Source organism: Leptonychotes weddellii, chromosome 2 (assembly GCF_054177405.1).
Source record: "Leptonychotes weddellii isolate Sample4059 chromosome 2, ASM5417740v2, whole genome shotgun sequence".
NCBI classification, from domain to species: Eukaryota; Metazoa; Chordata; class Mammalia; order Carnivora; family Phocidae; genus Leptonychotes; species Leptonychotes weddellii.
Genome location: NC_138370.1, coordinates 101388761 through 101402752, shown reverse-complemented (window position 1 = coordinate 101402752; position 13992 = coordinate 101388761). Strand labels below are relative to the sequence as shown.

Below are 13992 nucleotides of genomic sequence, written 5' to 3'. Positions count from 1 at the left end.
TTATTTCATTAAGTAGGAGGAAGTCTAGAAAAAAAATCAAGCTCTGTACTCCTCTCAGTGAATTTTTAAATTTTTCCTTCCGTTTGCATTTTTAATTTGCACCAAGGAGCTGGAACAAAATGATATGCTTTCAGCTAAGCCAGGAGTGACAAGAAACTTGGGCTTGGTAATTTTGTGTCTACCTTTTATTCAGACAGCAGTAGATGATGGGGTTGTACATGGTTGAGCTCATTGCCAGCCAAAAGCTGGCCAAGTAGACCTGCTGGATGTATTTCCACCTATTTAGCTGTTGATAGACTGCAGTGAGGATGAAGTAAATATGATAAGGCAGCCAGCAGATGGCAAATGTCACCACAACAATTATCATCATTTTTACAACCTAGAAGGAAAGAAGGAAAGAGGTCAGTTTTGGAAAATTTAAAAGTCATGAAATGTATTAGTTGCAGTAGCTTACTGCAAATCATATTTTTCTGCCAATATAGTTAAATACGTATAGCATGCCTAAGGATTAGTATTAAAAAGTGGGAGGTAAGCCAGGGACAGCTGCCTAAGATAAGTCTCAAGAAAGCATGCTGATCGCACCATGCCTTTGTTGCCTACCCCAAGTGAATGGATGGCACTAACTCAAACAGAAACAAATATATATTAATTGGCCTGAAGAAAATAAGTGTTTACAAAAATCCAATGAGCTTAGGGGAGAGAGGAGCAAGATTTGGCTGTGCTAGCCTGAACAGTAAAATAGCAGAGATATTATATCTAGAGAAACTGACTGTTGAGTCGTGGTGGGGTTAATTTAGGCTGGAAGGGTTGGGCTGGTTCCTCAGTATTTACTATAGCCTGACTATAGCTTAAGACCATTCAGATTTCTTTACTCTAATACCATGCTCACCAGGCCACCTTCTGAATATCAACTTGGTTTCTCTTGTAATCTGGTATTGGGAAAGGTTTCTCTGGATAGTGATTATGAGTATTCACATTAGTCTGAGGCAATATCATTAACTTTACATTTGTAAATAGGCAATCAACTGGTTTCTACATTAGGTCTTATGAATTTGGTAAGCATGGATCATTTCCTTGGTTTCCACACCTTTGAAACAAAATATTCTAGAAAGCCCTGGCCAAAGTAGCCTATCAACCTTTATTTCTCCACCACTAGGCCTTAAGTTCCTAAAAGGCAGAGAGACTGTCTTAATTATCTTAATATTCCCAGCATCTAGCACAATCCAAAGTATATAGCTGAAAATAAATTAGATATGGAATGAATGAATAATGAATGACAATGTACAATTTGCAATAGTAGGTTGAATGGGAGGATGTTTTATGTGTCCCTAAATGAAATAAAATCTGTCCATTGTCTGTGCCTATAAGAAAGGTAGACTCAAAGCAGCTTGGCTTTGTGTGGAAAAGGAAATAATATTCTATGATGACCTCATTTAATATTTCTCACCAGCAATCTGTCTACTAAATTTGTCCATACTTCTTTTGGCAATTTGGAAATAGTAAAATGTTTAGAATGATATATGTTAAATAAAATAATTTTGGGGTTTATCCCTAGTCAGATCAGCACACAAATCAGAGAGAGTCCTGACATCAGTGATCTATGAGGCATCTTAGAACTAAGAAAATACAATATTTATGGACTGTACTCATCATTTCACTGCAAGTTTGGGATTCAGATGAAAAGTTGGCAAGGTTAAGAGTCAGGAGAGACATGATTCTAGAACAAGGCAAAGCATGAAGTGGATCAATGTGGAAGGCAAAGCTTTCCCAAGGGCCTAATCACCGTACCATCGAGGTAACTAGTATTGAGCTTCATCAGAGCTGAAGATCTAGGTCAATGGGTCACAGAATGTCATCACTGGCCACACCATCTAAAGCATTTTTTTCTCAATGCTCTTTAAGCTGATTTTTTTTTTCCTGAAAAGCTGTATTCAGATTTCTGCATTTATCTCTCTGATTTCTTATTCATATATTTGCGGAATATAAATAAGAACCATATTTTAATTCACATTTATACAATGTTTCATGTATTTAACAACTTATTAGTTGGTTTTCAATTGTGCTTTAGGAAACTAAGGCAAAGACCAAAAGATTTGACCACTGTGATTCATGAAACAAAGCTGCAGTTGTTTTTTTTTTTTTTTTTTAAGATTTTATTTATTTGAGAGAGAGAGGGAAAGCACAGAGGGATAAGCAGACTCCTCGCCTAGCAGAGAGCCCGACATAGAGCTCGATCCCAGGACCCCGAGATCATGACCCAAACCGAAGGCAGACATTCAACCAACTGAGCCACCCAGGCCCCCCATGGCTGGAGTTTTAAAACTAAGATTCTTAAATCTTTTTTCTTCCTGTCTACAGTTAATAACATTTGTTGAATGTCTCTTGGGTCTAGAAAACAGAATAGAGAAAAATAATGAGTAGAGGACCCATTTCTTATCCTGAAGAAGCTTACAATATAATGAAAAAATGTAAATAAAAAATGCATGGAAATGTGGTGAATATAAACAAGTGCATATAAAATTGAAATAATATTTATGAGAACTTACTAGTTTATTATAAGCAAGAATGATCTGGTGCATGGTAACTGTAGCCCAGGGATAGAAGACTGAATGAAACAAGTTTTATTGCCTTTTTATTTTGAATATACGAACATCAGACTATTCCTTGAATACGACAGGCAAGCTCCTGCCCCAAATTATTTGCCCTCCAGAACACTCTTCCCCCAATTATTCCCACGGGGTACCACCCTCATGTTCTTCACGCCTTTGCACAGCTGTCACTTTCTCTGTGACTCCCATTCTGACCAGCCTGTTTAAAATTGCAGTCTGCCCTTCCAGCACCAAACTCCTTAGCTTGCTCTTTATTTTCAGTTTGTTATGTTTATTCTTTACTTTCTGTCTCCTCATGTTAGAATATAAGAGAGCAAGAATCTTCTGCTTGCTTTGTTTTTTGCTGATGGATTCAGGCACATAGATTGGACTTCATACATAATCAGTGCTCAAAAATTTATTTAAATAAATACATGGAAGTGAATAAAAAAAGAAATGAAGAGTCATATAGGTGGTTAAGAGATGTCCCCAATTTTACTTGGTCATTAATTACTGGTATCATTTGTCCTCCAAATTTAAAATGGGCATGCATGTATAAAATGAGCCTGATGTTTTATTGCTATTTCATTTTTCTAGGCAAACAAATTCAAAAGAGTATGCGTGTACAAACAATATAGCCAATATATTATTTTAGGTGCATGAAAACATTAAATTTTATTCTGAATAAATGTTAAGGGCAAAAAAAAAAATCTATGACAGTGTGAACATGGTGCAGGCTACTGTGATAAATGCAGTATCAGCAAATATGCATAAAAGCTTCTCTGAATGCTTTTTTGCAGGCTCTCCACAAACTCCCTGTGCATGAAGTTGTTTTCCAACAATAGTAGTTAAAGACCTACAAAGGCTATCCGAATCTTTTAAGTGAATTCCAACCATCAATAATGTGGAGAAATTAAAGTGCATGTGGAGAATTAAATTAAATGAAAATGCCTCTGGAACAGAAGTTTCAGATAACTTCTAATTCACAGATATAGGGCCTTATGGACCTTGTTATAAAACATTTCGGAACTTATTTGAAAATAAGGAACACTCTAAAAGACTCAAAGAAAATATCTTTTACAGTGAAACATGGTTATAATATGCTTCACTTTTTTATTTCTATAAAATACATTTTAACTGTTAGCTTCAGTCTCTGCTCACAAAATCTTGTGGAATCATTTCAGATATCCAACTTTCAGGACCCCAGGTGTCACACAAATGCAAAAGCAGGGTCGTAGGTGGGAGAAATTGCATTGCTCTGTGAAGTGCCAAAATCATGAAATTGTATTCCTACTCTTTAAATTGCTAAGGAAAAGAGCACTTGGAAGCACAAACCTTGAGCAAGGATATATGCGCAAAAGCCATGAACAGTCCCCCCGTGTCTCACGGCTGGGCAATGGCACTAGCACATAAATACTAAGCAGGAAAGGACTTAGTTTGGTAGACTTCCTCAAAATCCTGAAATTTTTAGGCAAGATAAGAGATTGGGATAGAGACAATTCAAATCTTTCACCATGTCTTAACAAATTGTGTTACAACTTGATTTAAAGTTTGATTGATGTTGGGTATTTCATAAATCTGAGATGCATCCCACTTCTGAGGCAATGGGATTTATTTTCCATTTCCCATGGCAACAAGGACAGTCGTGGCTGCCCACTGTCTTTGGCACAGACACTTACTAGCAGGAGGAAGAAGGGAGGTGGGACAAAAGTGATGTAGCTCATACAGTTCTACTGTCTGCTTTAGTAGTTAAGAATCCACTTTACTCACATAGGCAGGATTGAAATGCATGTCCTGGTAAGTGAAAATAAGCTTTGGGAACCTTTTGTTTGTGTATCAAAGGGAAAAAAAAAATCTTTGATTTTTGTATCCTATAGAGGTTAGACTGGAATGCCTGCAGCCGTTCTTATCTTTCATATTAAATTAGTGTAGGAGGTACGATTTTGAGGTTTAGGTCATAAAAGAGAAAAAAAGTAAGTCTAGGAAATGAAATAAAATGGTGCCAACCATAAAAAATGTCTAAGATTATATTCTTCAGTGTAGGATTTATTCTTCCTAAACGTCTGACCCGGAAGTTTTCAACATCATGTGACAGGAAGCTTCTTGCTATGATTAGAACCTCTTCAGAACATCTGTTCTGGAGGACCGTCCCATGGGTCACATCTTACCACTTCACCACGCCTTTTGTCTGTACAAACATTCTTAAATGGATTTATATTTAAGTCAAAATTGCAGGCCTGCTTATGTTAACCACAGGTTAGCAAATTAAGATAATATCCCCTAGAGTAGGATGCGGGAAAAATTTCCATAAAAGCATCAAAATGTAGGGGCGCCTGGGTGGCTCAGTCGTTGATCCCGGGGTCCTGGGATCAAGCCCCTCATCGGGCTCCCTGCTCGGCGGGGAGTCTGCTTCTCCCTCTGCCCCTCCTCCCTCTCATGCTCTCTGTATCTCATTCTCTCTGTCTCAAATAAATAAATAAAATCTTTAATAAAAAAAAAAAGAAAACTTAGACTTTGGGAGCATCATAAAATTTTAGGCTTATGATGGTCTAAAGCCAAAGAAAGCAAAGCAGCCACAAAAGGGAAGATGAGATGAAATTAGAAAAGGAAGTACATTAAAGCAAGATGAATAAGGTCTGATGTTATGGGATCATGGTTGGAGACAAAAATGTATGGAGTCTTCTTATGGACCAAATTGTGCTTCCCCATTTTTTTTAAGTTTACAAGCCTTGTTTATTTATTTATTTATAGCTTTATTGAGATATAATTGATCTCTAATGTGTACATTTAAAGTGCACAATGTGATGATTTGATGTATGTATGTATTGTGAGATGATTAACACAATAAGCTTACACATAATTACTGTTTTTGGTTTGTGCATGTGTGTGTGTGTGTGGTAAGTACATTGAAAATTTACTAGCAACTTTCCAATATATAATCCAGTATAGTTAACTATAGTCCCCATCCTTCACATCAGATCCTCAGACTGTATTCATCTTATAACTGGGCCAGTGGGAGACCTGCAGGAGAGACATCCCCAGCTGCTTGTGGACTGGCGTCCTGTAGAGTCCATGACTGGTTAGTAGAATCCAAGTCCTTCTGCTGGGTTCCATTTACCCTGCTTGCTGTTTTCCCAGCCACTCACCTGCCTCCTAGTTCAGCAGCTCATGACTCAGTTCTCTGGATGGAGGGAGAGAGAAATGGGCCTTTTTGGCAGCACCCTGCAGAGCTGGGGCAGTGGGTACTCACTCACTCACATACTTTCATTTCCCCCCTTGGGAGAAATCACCTCTGAGAAAGACCCTCTTGGCTCTGAGCTGTGTCACTTTCAGGGAGAGGTGATGTGGGGGCAGTCAAACTGTCTTCTTACCCTCTCCAGGGCATCTGCATCACATTTTTTCTTTTCTCTAGTGCTGTGCTGGAACTTCTCGGCTAGGCTCCTGGACTTCCACATGGCTCTCTGGTCCATGGGTGATTATCTAAATCAGTTTTGTCCAGGGCTCCTGGACTGTAGCTGAGAGGAGCTAGAGCTGGTTCATGTGCCACGGTAGGGTCCACAGCTGCATGGAGGTCCATTACCCGACTCACGGTGGGTGAGATTCCTCCTGGATCCTTTGGTGTTTGGTGCTGGTGAAAGAGCTAAAGCCAAATGAGGCAAGAGCCAAATCCTCCGGGGTATAGAGCTGTTTCTGGGTCTATAGCTGGGACCTTGTTTTAGCCTCCTGGATGCAGGCCTGCCTTCTCAAAATGACTCTCCTCTTTCTTGGACTGCACCAGATCTGTCTGGATCCTTCAGCTCCTACAAAGGCACTTTTGCCTGTGGATGCATGCCACATTGTTATTAGGGAGATGACAAGAGATGTCTTATTTTGTCATCTTGCTGATGTCAGTCTTCAAAATTCATGTTGGTGACCTAATCCCCAGTAGCTCAGCATGAGACTGAATTTGGAGATAGGGTGTTGAAAGAGGTAATTAAGTTAAAATGAATTCATTAGGAGGAGGCCTCAATCAGTATGACCGGTGTTGAAAGAAGAAGTGATTAGAACACTGCCACACAGAGGGAAGACCACGGAAAGACAGAGGTTTGCAGCCACCTGCACACCAAGCAGAGAAGCCGTAGAGAAAACCATCTCCGACGACACCTTCAACTCAGATGGCTGGCCTCCAGAACAGCGAGAAAATAAATGTCTGTTGTTCAAACCACCAGCCTATTGTATGTTGTTATGGCAGCCTGAAAAGTCAGCAACAGGTTTTGAAATGCTGAGGGCACTAGATGATATGGCTTCATGCCCAGCAAAATAGGAGGCAAATACCCTACAGGGTCCCAGAAAATGGAGATTTCCAGAGGGGTTTGGATTGCCGGTAGAATTGCTTTTAGCAATATCAGAAATAGACCAGGATCTCCATTTGCATCAGATGAGCCTCACTTAGGTTATATACGGTCTTCCTCAGGAGCACTGTTTTCCATGGTTAATTCCTTTGCAGCGGAAATAATGACACTGCATATAGAAAGTTTGCTTGCTAAATGAGATGATAGATTTTTCTTGGTTGTTATACAATTCAAAAATCCAATTGAATCTGTCACTCGAGCTTAGACTGAAGAGTGGTCCCCTTGATTAAAGCAAAAGACTTCTTTGTTATCACACTTAGGTGTTCACCTCTGAAGGAGCAGAGCTGTTATGGCTTGTTAGGTTAGAGGAAGAAAATTAAAATAGAAAATAGCCAGAAAACAATTTCTACGGTTTACAAAAACAGTAGAAGTAGATTTATTTACCAGCATTTCATGGGTGTCCAAATAATCAAGAGTAATTTTAATAAGAGTTTTTGAAAAGGAATTGTCACATATTGTGAATACTGGGACAAAGTCATGTTTTTGAGGCTTCTGTTTTATTAGAATGGAAAGGAATGTCAGAGTATGGTTAAAAAGCGTGGATTACTTTAAAGTGTATGTTTAGCAAATTAACACAAAAATGTAATACAAGACTACAATTCACAACATGTTGACAAAACATAATACTAATTCATAATGGACTACGAGATAGTGGTCTGGTAATGGGAATGAAATTTGAAATTCTTTGATCAGTATTTGTGCTCTTAGGGAGAGGGGCTGGGTTGTTACATTTTAACTGGAGTGCAGTGAAGAGCCCATTCCTGACTCTGCATTTCAGATTTCTCCTTTATAAACTCTAGAAGGTATAGCAGTGTTTTCAAATATATCCTGTGCTCTACTTATTTCATCCTCCCTTCCAAAGCTTCTATTCCCTTACCTTTTCCCTCATTACCTTCCTGCGCTTGTTTCTGGTGCCACGGACTCTGCTACAGAATGCAACGTTCAGCCCAGGTCCTGCAGTCTATGCATCGGGACGGTAGTTCTAACACTCATTTTGAGGCTCAGCAAAGGAAAAGCATGCTGATAGCAACATTGTCCTTTGAGTGAGGCAAGGCCAGCAGATGCATTTGAGGGTGATACTGATGGATGACTCAGTGGAGTGGTATTCACTTTTGGCTTTAGTAACAAGCTTAGTGCTTTTTATAATCATTGAAAAATAATCTTTCCAATGTATGAACTTCTCTGACCTTCATGACAAACCTTTGACTGTATAGCTTCTCCATTTTATGGGTGAAAGACTTAAAACCCAGGAGGTGGGGTGCTTTCTCAGCATCCCAAAGGTAGGTTCAGAGCTAGGATTCCTGGATCTCTTAATTCTTCATTAGCTAAGGGCTCATTTTGCATACATTCTCCTTCTCAAGACCTTTAGAAGTAGTCCTGGCTTCTTTCCTCATTTAACATGATCAGGGGATGGTTAAGTGAAGGGTAGTCAGACAACCTTATTTTGCCAAGGAATTGCCCATTTGAGCTTCATGTAAGATGGGATCTTTTCCTAAAGCTGGAAGACCAAAGAGTGAGAAAAGAAGTTGGAATGGTGGAGTGGGCTGGGAACTTGAAGTTGGAATCTGGTTTATCTATTGCTATGGGAATATGGGCAGATTTATCTGCATTGAAACTATGAAATAGGGACTCAGAACTTCAGATATTTTATGGGCTCATGTGGCACCACTTACTTCCACAGACTTCCTTTATGTTGAGCATGTTTAAAGACAAATGGACAAGAAGCATAAATTCTTGACAATCTCCTATATTCTTTTTATCTAGTAGCCATAAAGCAGGTCTGCGGAAAAGGATTACTTTAGTCCCAAATAAATAGTTACTGTTGGGATTTAAGATCCTTTGACATTCACAAAAGGGGAGTGAGCGAAGAGAATTTCTGCCTCAATTACCTTCGTGGGGAAGTGAGTGCGAAAGAGCAAACAGCTGCAATCAGCTGCCAGCCTGCTGGCAACATGGCATGGGGTCAGCTCTTCCTTTTCTGTTCCCGGAGTTGCTGGGGGAGATCTGGTATCTCGGGAGTGTGCCTGGCCAGGTGAGAAAGGCTAGGCTGACATCATTTGCCCGACCAAGAGATTTTATGTCTTGCTCTATGTTGACATAACTTGTCCTTTTAAAAGTACACTGTTATTAATATACTGCGGTCTGAAATATTAAGTAAGCCAGTGTCTTAAAGTACTTTTGCAGTTGGCTTTTTGTCTTAAAGGTGTGTATACCTTAATTGCTTTTTGAAACAGCATAAATCTAGAATACTTAAAAATATGTTTTACTACACTAAATTTGGTAGAAAATAAGATCAGCCACTGAATATTAATATTTTTCTCTATGATATATGACAATCTGATAAGGTGTGGATTATAAATAATGTTATTGTCCTGATTTGTAGTTACCTTGAAATAAACCTATGTGATTTGCACATGCTTATCACTCTGGAATGCCCCGATCTGATATCTTTCCCTGTAAAATTCTCTATGCATCTTTCGGGAGATCACCTCAAGTTCACCTCTCTCAGTAGCTTCCCTCATTTCTTACTGCAGGTATTGTTAGATACTTCCTAATGAGATTTAGCAAATCATGCTTACATCTTGTTACACAGATACATGTTATAGTCAAGCATGTTTCTGTTTCCTTCCAAATATGGGCATATGCATTATTCATTTTTGTGTCTCCAGAACCTAGCATAGTTCTTGACATTGACTGAAGGTATTGAATTTTCTCACTCATTTTATGAACACTTTAACTGCAAGAAGCATCATTTATTTTTGTCTTACCAGTGTTTTGCCCTGTCATGCACATAATAAGATTTAAAAAATATACATTTTTGAATTAGGAAGGCAGAATTTCTTTTTCTTTTTTTCCTTCTCCCCCTACTCCCTTATGCTGTGACTTTTATTTCCATGACTTATTCAGGCCATAACTGGAAGCCTGTATCTCCCACTCCCCTTCAACCATTTTGTCCAAACCCCTATCCTCTTCCCCTCTGGCAACCATCAGTTTGTTCTGTATATTTATAGGTCTGATTCTGTTTCAAAAATATTATTTAAGTGAATAAAACAAAAATATATTTAAATATCTTATATCTAAATTAAGATAATTATTATTGCCGTTGACTTTTGTGTTTAGCACAAAGTTTGAAAAGAATATTTGAACCATGTGATGGCTTAGGCTTAAGAAGGAAGTCAATTATTATTGCATACTTAATTTATTTTACACTTATGTAACAACTGTTTTACAATAATGCCATTTTTCTAAAGAAACCAAGGCTCCAGACTCTAGAGATACAGTGCTAAATTAAAAAAGAAAAAATGTTATCTATTTTCATAGCATTTATATCCTCTCAAGGAGACATTTGTTAAATAATAAGTATAGAAAACATACGACATTACAAATTATGGTAAATTCTATAGATAAAGATAATCACATGTAGATTTGTAGAATACAATGGAAGGTCTGTTTGAGGAAGCACTATTTAAGCTGAAACCTAGAGGATGTACAGACAGAAGAATAAAAGGCAGGTTAGATACATGTCTGTATTGTACATTGTATTTTATTTCAATGGTGTCTACAGAAACTATTTCCACACACAAACTTCTTTTTGTAGAGTGTGATCTTGTGTCAGTATAGATTTATTTACACCCTAAGGCAAATATAAGTCAAGATATATATTTTAAAAGCTTGTACTTTCTTCTCCTAATAGCAGCAATGGTATAAAGAAAGAAATGACTTTTTATTGTAAGAAATTAACTCAGAATGAGGTACTAACATGTAGGTGCATTTGGTTTTATAAGAATATAAGAATATAAATATAAGAAAGAGGATAATAAATAAATAAATACTTCAAAAAGTAAAGGACAAATAAGTTGAAGGGAAACTAAAATTTGTTGAGGACCTGTTCTATGCAAAGGACTGCGCTACATGTATTCTGTGTGTTACCTCGCTCTAACTGATGCACTTGGTACATATTGGAGGTGCCCTACTGTGTTTCAGTTACAGTTAACTAGACATGCATTTCTTTTCTAACAAGGAGTGTTGTTAAGAAGTAGAAGAGGCTGATTCTGGACATAAAGGTAAATAAAACATTCTTCTATACAGTGAGTTCTTCGTTTTTCAAGTGAATGAATTCATATCGCTAACCTAGACTCCTCCTCTAAACTTCTGTTACTTGTTCCCTCATGATCCTTAAGCATTTTGTATATTTGTGTTTTGATATATTTCTTCGCAATGGTGACATCTTTTTAACAACTGGAGTTTTACATTTAAAAATCATGTATTTAGTCTCATAATTTTTCTACCATAATTAAGTGATCTTATCTTTTGTGTTTTAGTTCATGAAGTACAGCTTATTCTAGGTGCTCTGTTTCTTTGTCTTGTTTCTAGCAGCTGGGTTCCCTGAGGTTTGCTTTTCTTTCTTTCTTCTTTTCTTTTTTGTGTTTATTTCTTTATTTTTTTAAAGATTTTATTTATTTATTTGACAGAGAGAGAGAGAGAGAGACAGCGAGAGAGGGAACACAAGCAGGGGGAGTGGGAGAGGGAGAAACAGGCTTCCTGCTGAGCAGGGAGCCCGAAGTGGGGCTCGATCCCTCTGAGCCTAAGGCAGACGCTTAATGACTGAGCCACCCAGGCGCCCTCTTTTTTTTTTTTTTAAAGATTTAAAAAAAATTTAAAGTAATCTCTACAGCCAACATGAGGCTTGAATTCACAACCTTGAGATCAAGATTTGCATGCTCTACTGACTGAGTCAGCCAGGGGCCCCTGCTTTTATTTCTTTTGTCCAACTCCAGGCCCTGTTCATCTTTGCTTATAAAGATAAACTGAAAGTGTTCTCTTCAAGCAGCAAATCTGCTTGTGTGTTCTTGGAGGATGCAAAAAGCAGTCTGCCCCACGTGGACCTAGTGGGAACATTAACATTCTCACAGTCTCAGGAATGATGAGGTTGATGCGTAAAACCCTGGGCCTTTGTTTCCTGGGTTGCAGCACCCCTGGGCTTCACACACCCCTCTGAGCTTGGCCCACTGTCCTATCTCAGTTGCTGCTTCACTCAGGCGAATTAGCAAGTTGTAGACGAGAAGGTAGAACTCTAGGCTTTCTCAAATGTGAAATGAGACTAACCTTACATAGGATTGGCAGCAAGATTATTTCAAATAATGCTTTTAAGCATCTTACTGGGGAAAACTCCCAAAGCTACTATTATATTTTAATAGCTAATAATAAAATAATAACTGTCTTAGCTCAGACAGCTATAACAAAATATCATAGACTAGATGGCTTAAATAACAGACATTTATTTTCTCACAGTTCTGAAGCCTGGAAGTCCAAGATCAGGGTGCCAGCATGGTCAGTTTCTGGTGAGGGTCCACTTCCTGGTTTGTAGTCAGTCACCATCTTACTGTGTGCTCACAGGACCTCTTCTTTGTGTGCTCACAAAGAGAGAGAGTGAACTCTCTGGTGTCTCTTCTTATAAGAACATTATTCCTATTGGACCAGGGCCCTATCCATATGACCCCATTTAACCCTAATTATCTCCCTATAGGCCCTACCTTCAAATACAATCATATTAGGGTTTAGAGCTCCAAAAATCTGAATTTTGGGGGGGACACAATTTGTCCTTAGCAATGATAAATGTAGGATAATATATTTTCAAGTGCTCATTTCAGGATGTGTTTAGTTCCTTTATTTCCTAGACTTTTCCTTTGAGTTGCCAATTATCTATTGTGCTTTCTAGAAAGTAATGTTTTTCTTTTGATATTAGTTTTAATATTTATATTAATATACTGTGATTCACCGTTTGGCCTAGGAAGAATGATGTCCAAATTTGGAGAGACACACAACTTTTTTAAGGAGTTGTTGAGAGGAATTCTTTCCCTGATATTTTGAGGCATTATTAACTTGGTTCTATTTAGTGTTGAGGCAAAAAAAAATTGTAATGGCTCATCACATGGCTGCCCAGTGGTGTGTTTTTAAGCATACACTCTCTGGAATAGTTAGAAGACTTGAAGCCTTCATTGCACAGAGATGTACTACAGTATCAAGAGCACTAGATTCTAAGACTTTGATTTAAATCTAAGCCTGTTCATAAACAGCTACGTGACCTTAGGAAAATTACTTAATCTTTCTTCATATCAATAGTGTTATTAGTGAAGAAAAGACAAGAACACTTTTCACGTAGGGACTGTGAAGATTAAATGGAAGTGTGGATGCCAGGCTCATCAGATACTCTGGGCATCCTGAGATATTCATTTTCACTTCATTCCCCAATCTGACTAATTTATAAGCAAATTTTAAATCGTTGGTACCATGTAAATTGATTGCAAACATGCTTTTTGTAAAGGCAAAGAAAGACTATGGTGGCAGGCTGGGGGACAATGGGTAAAATGCAAATTGAGTACTAGAAAGCCAAGAAATTTTGTCAAATTTTGTAACAGAAATTGTGCAGACAATAGGAATTTTAAGAATGGCTCTTTTTCAATCATAGTCCTACTATCTTTGTGTGAATGTGTGTGTCTGTGATTGTGAATGATAGAGACAGAGATAGTGAGAGAGAGGGAAACAGAAAGTAGAAGTAACATCAAATCCATGTTTTCCATTACAGAATAAAAAAACAACAAGCCCAATTATTATATACTTACAGTGGCTTTGTCATTTCTCCAACATGGCATATTTCTATAAAACAACAGGATAACAGGTATTCCTTAAAAAACTTTCCTATGTAAGAAAACTATTGTATTACCAGGAAGAAAAAGAATAATAAATGTTTTGTTTTTGATATTTCTTTTAGCTTTACCACTGGAAAATTAGCAATGTGAAACTTAGTTAATAAAATATTAATTGAACAATAAAAAGACCAGAAAAGTTTTTAAAAAGTTAAAGAACACTTAGACTGTCATGGCCATTTAATTTTTTTTTTTTAAAGATTTTATTTATTTATTTGAGACAGAGAGAATGAGAGAGAGAGAGCACATGAGAGGGGGAAGGGTAAGAGGCAGAAGCAGACTCCCCGCTGAGCAGGGAGCCCGATG

General features: G+C 37.9%; 1 protein-coding gene across 1 annotated transcript in view; it reads right to left on the bottom strand.

Annotated features, from left to right (window-relative positions):
* TACR3 (tachykinin receptor 3) overlaps positions 1–13992 on the bottom strand; it is a 73344-nt gene that overhangs the window by 1892 nt on the left and 57460 nt on the right. The window contains exon 4 of the mRNA XM_006732585.3: positions 183–379. Coding sequence (XP_006732648.1) covers positions 183–379 — 197 coding nt within the window. The remainder of the gene's footprint in view (positions 1–182; positions 380–13992) is intronic.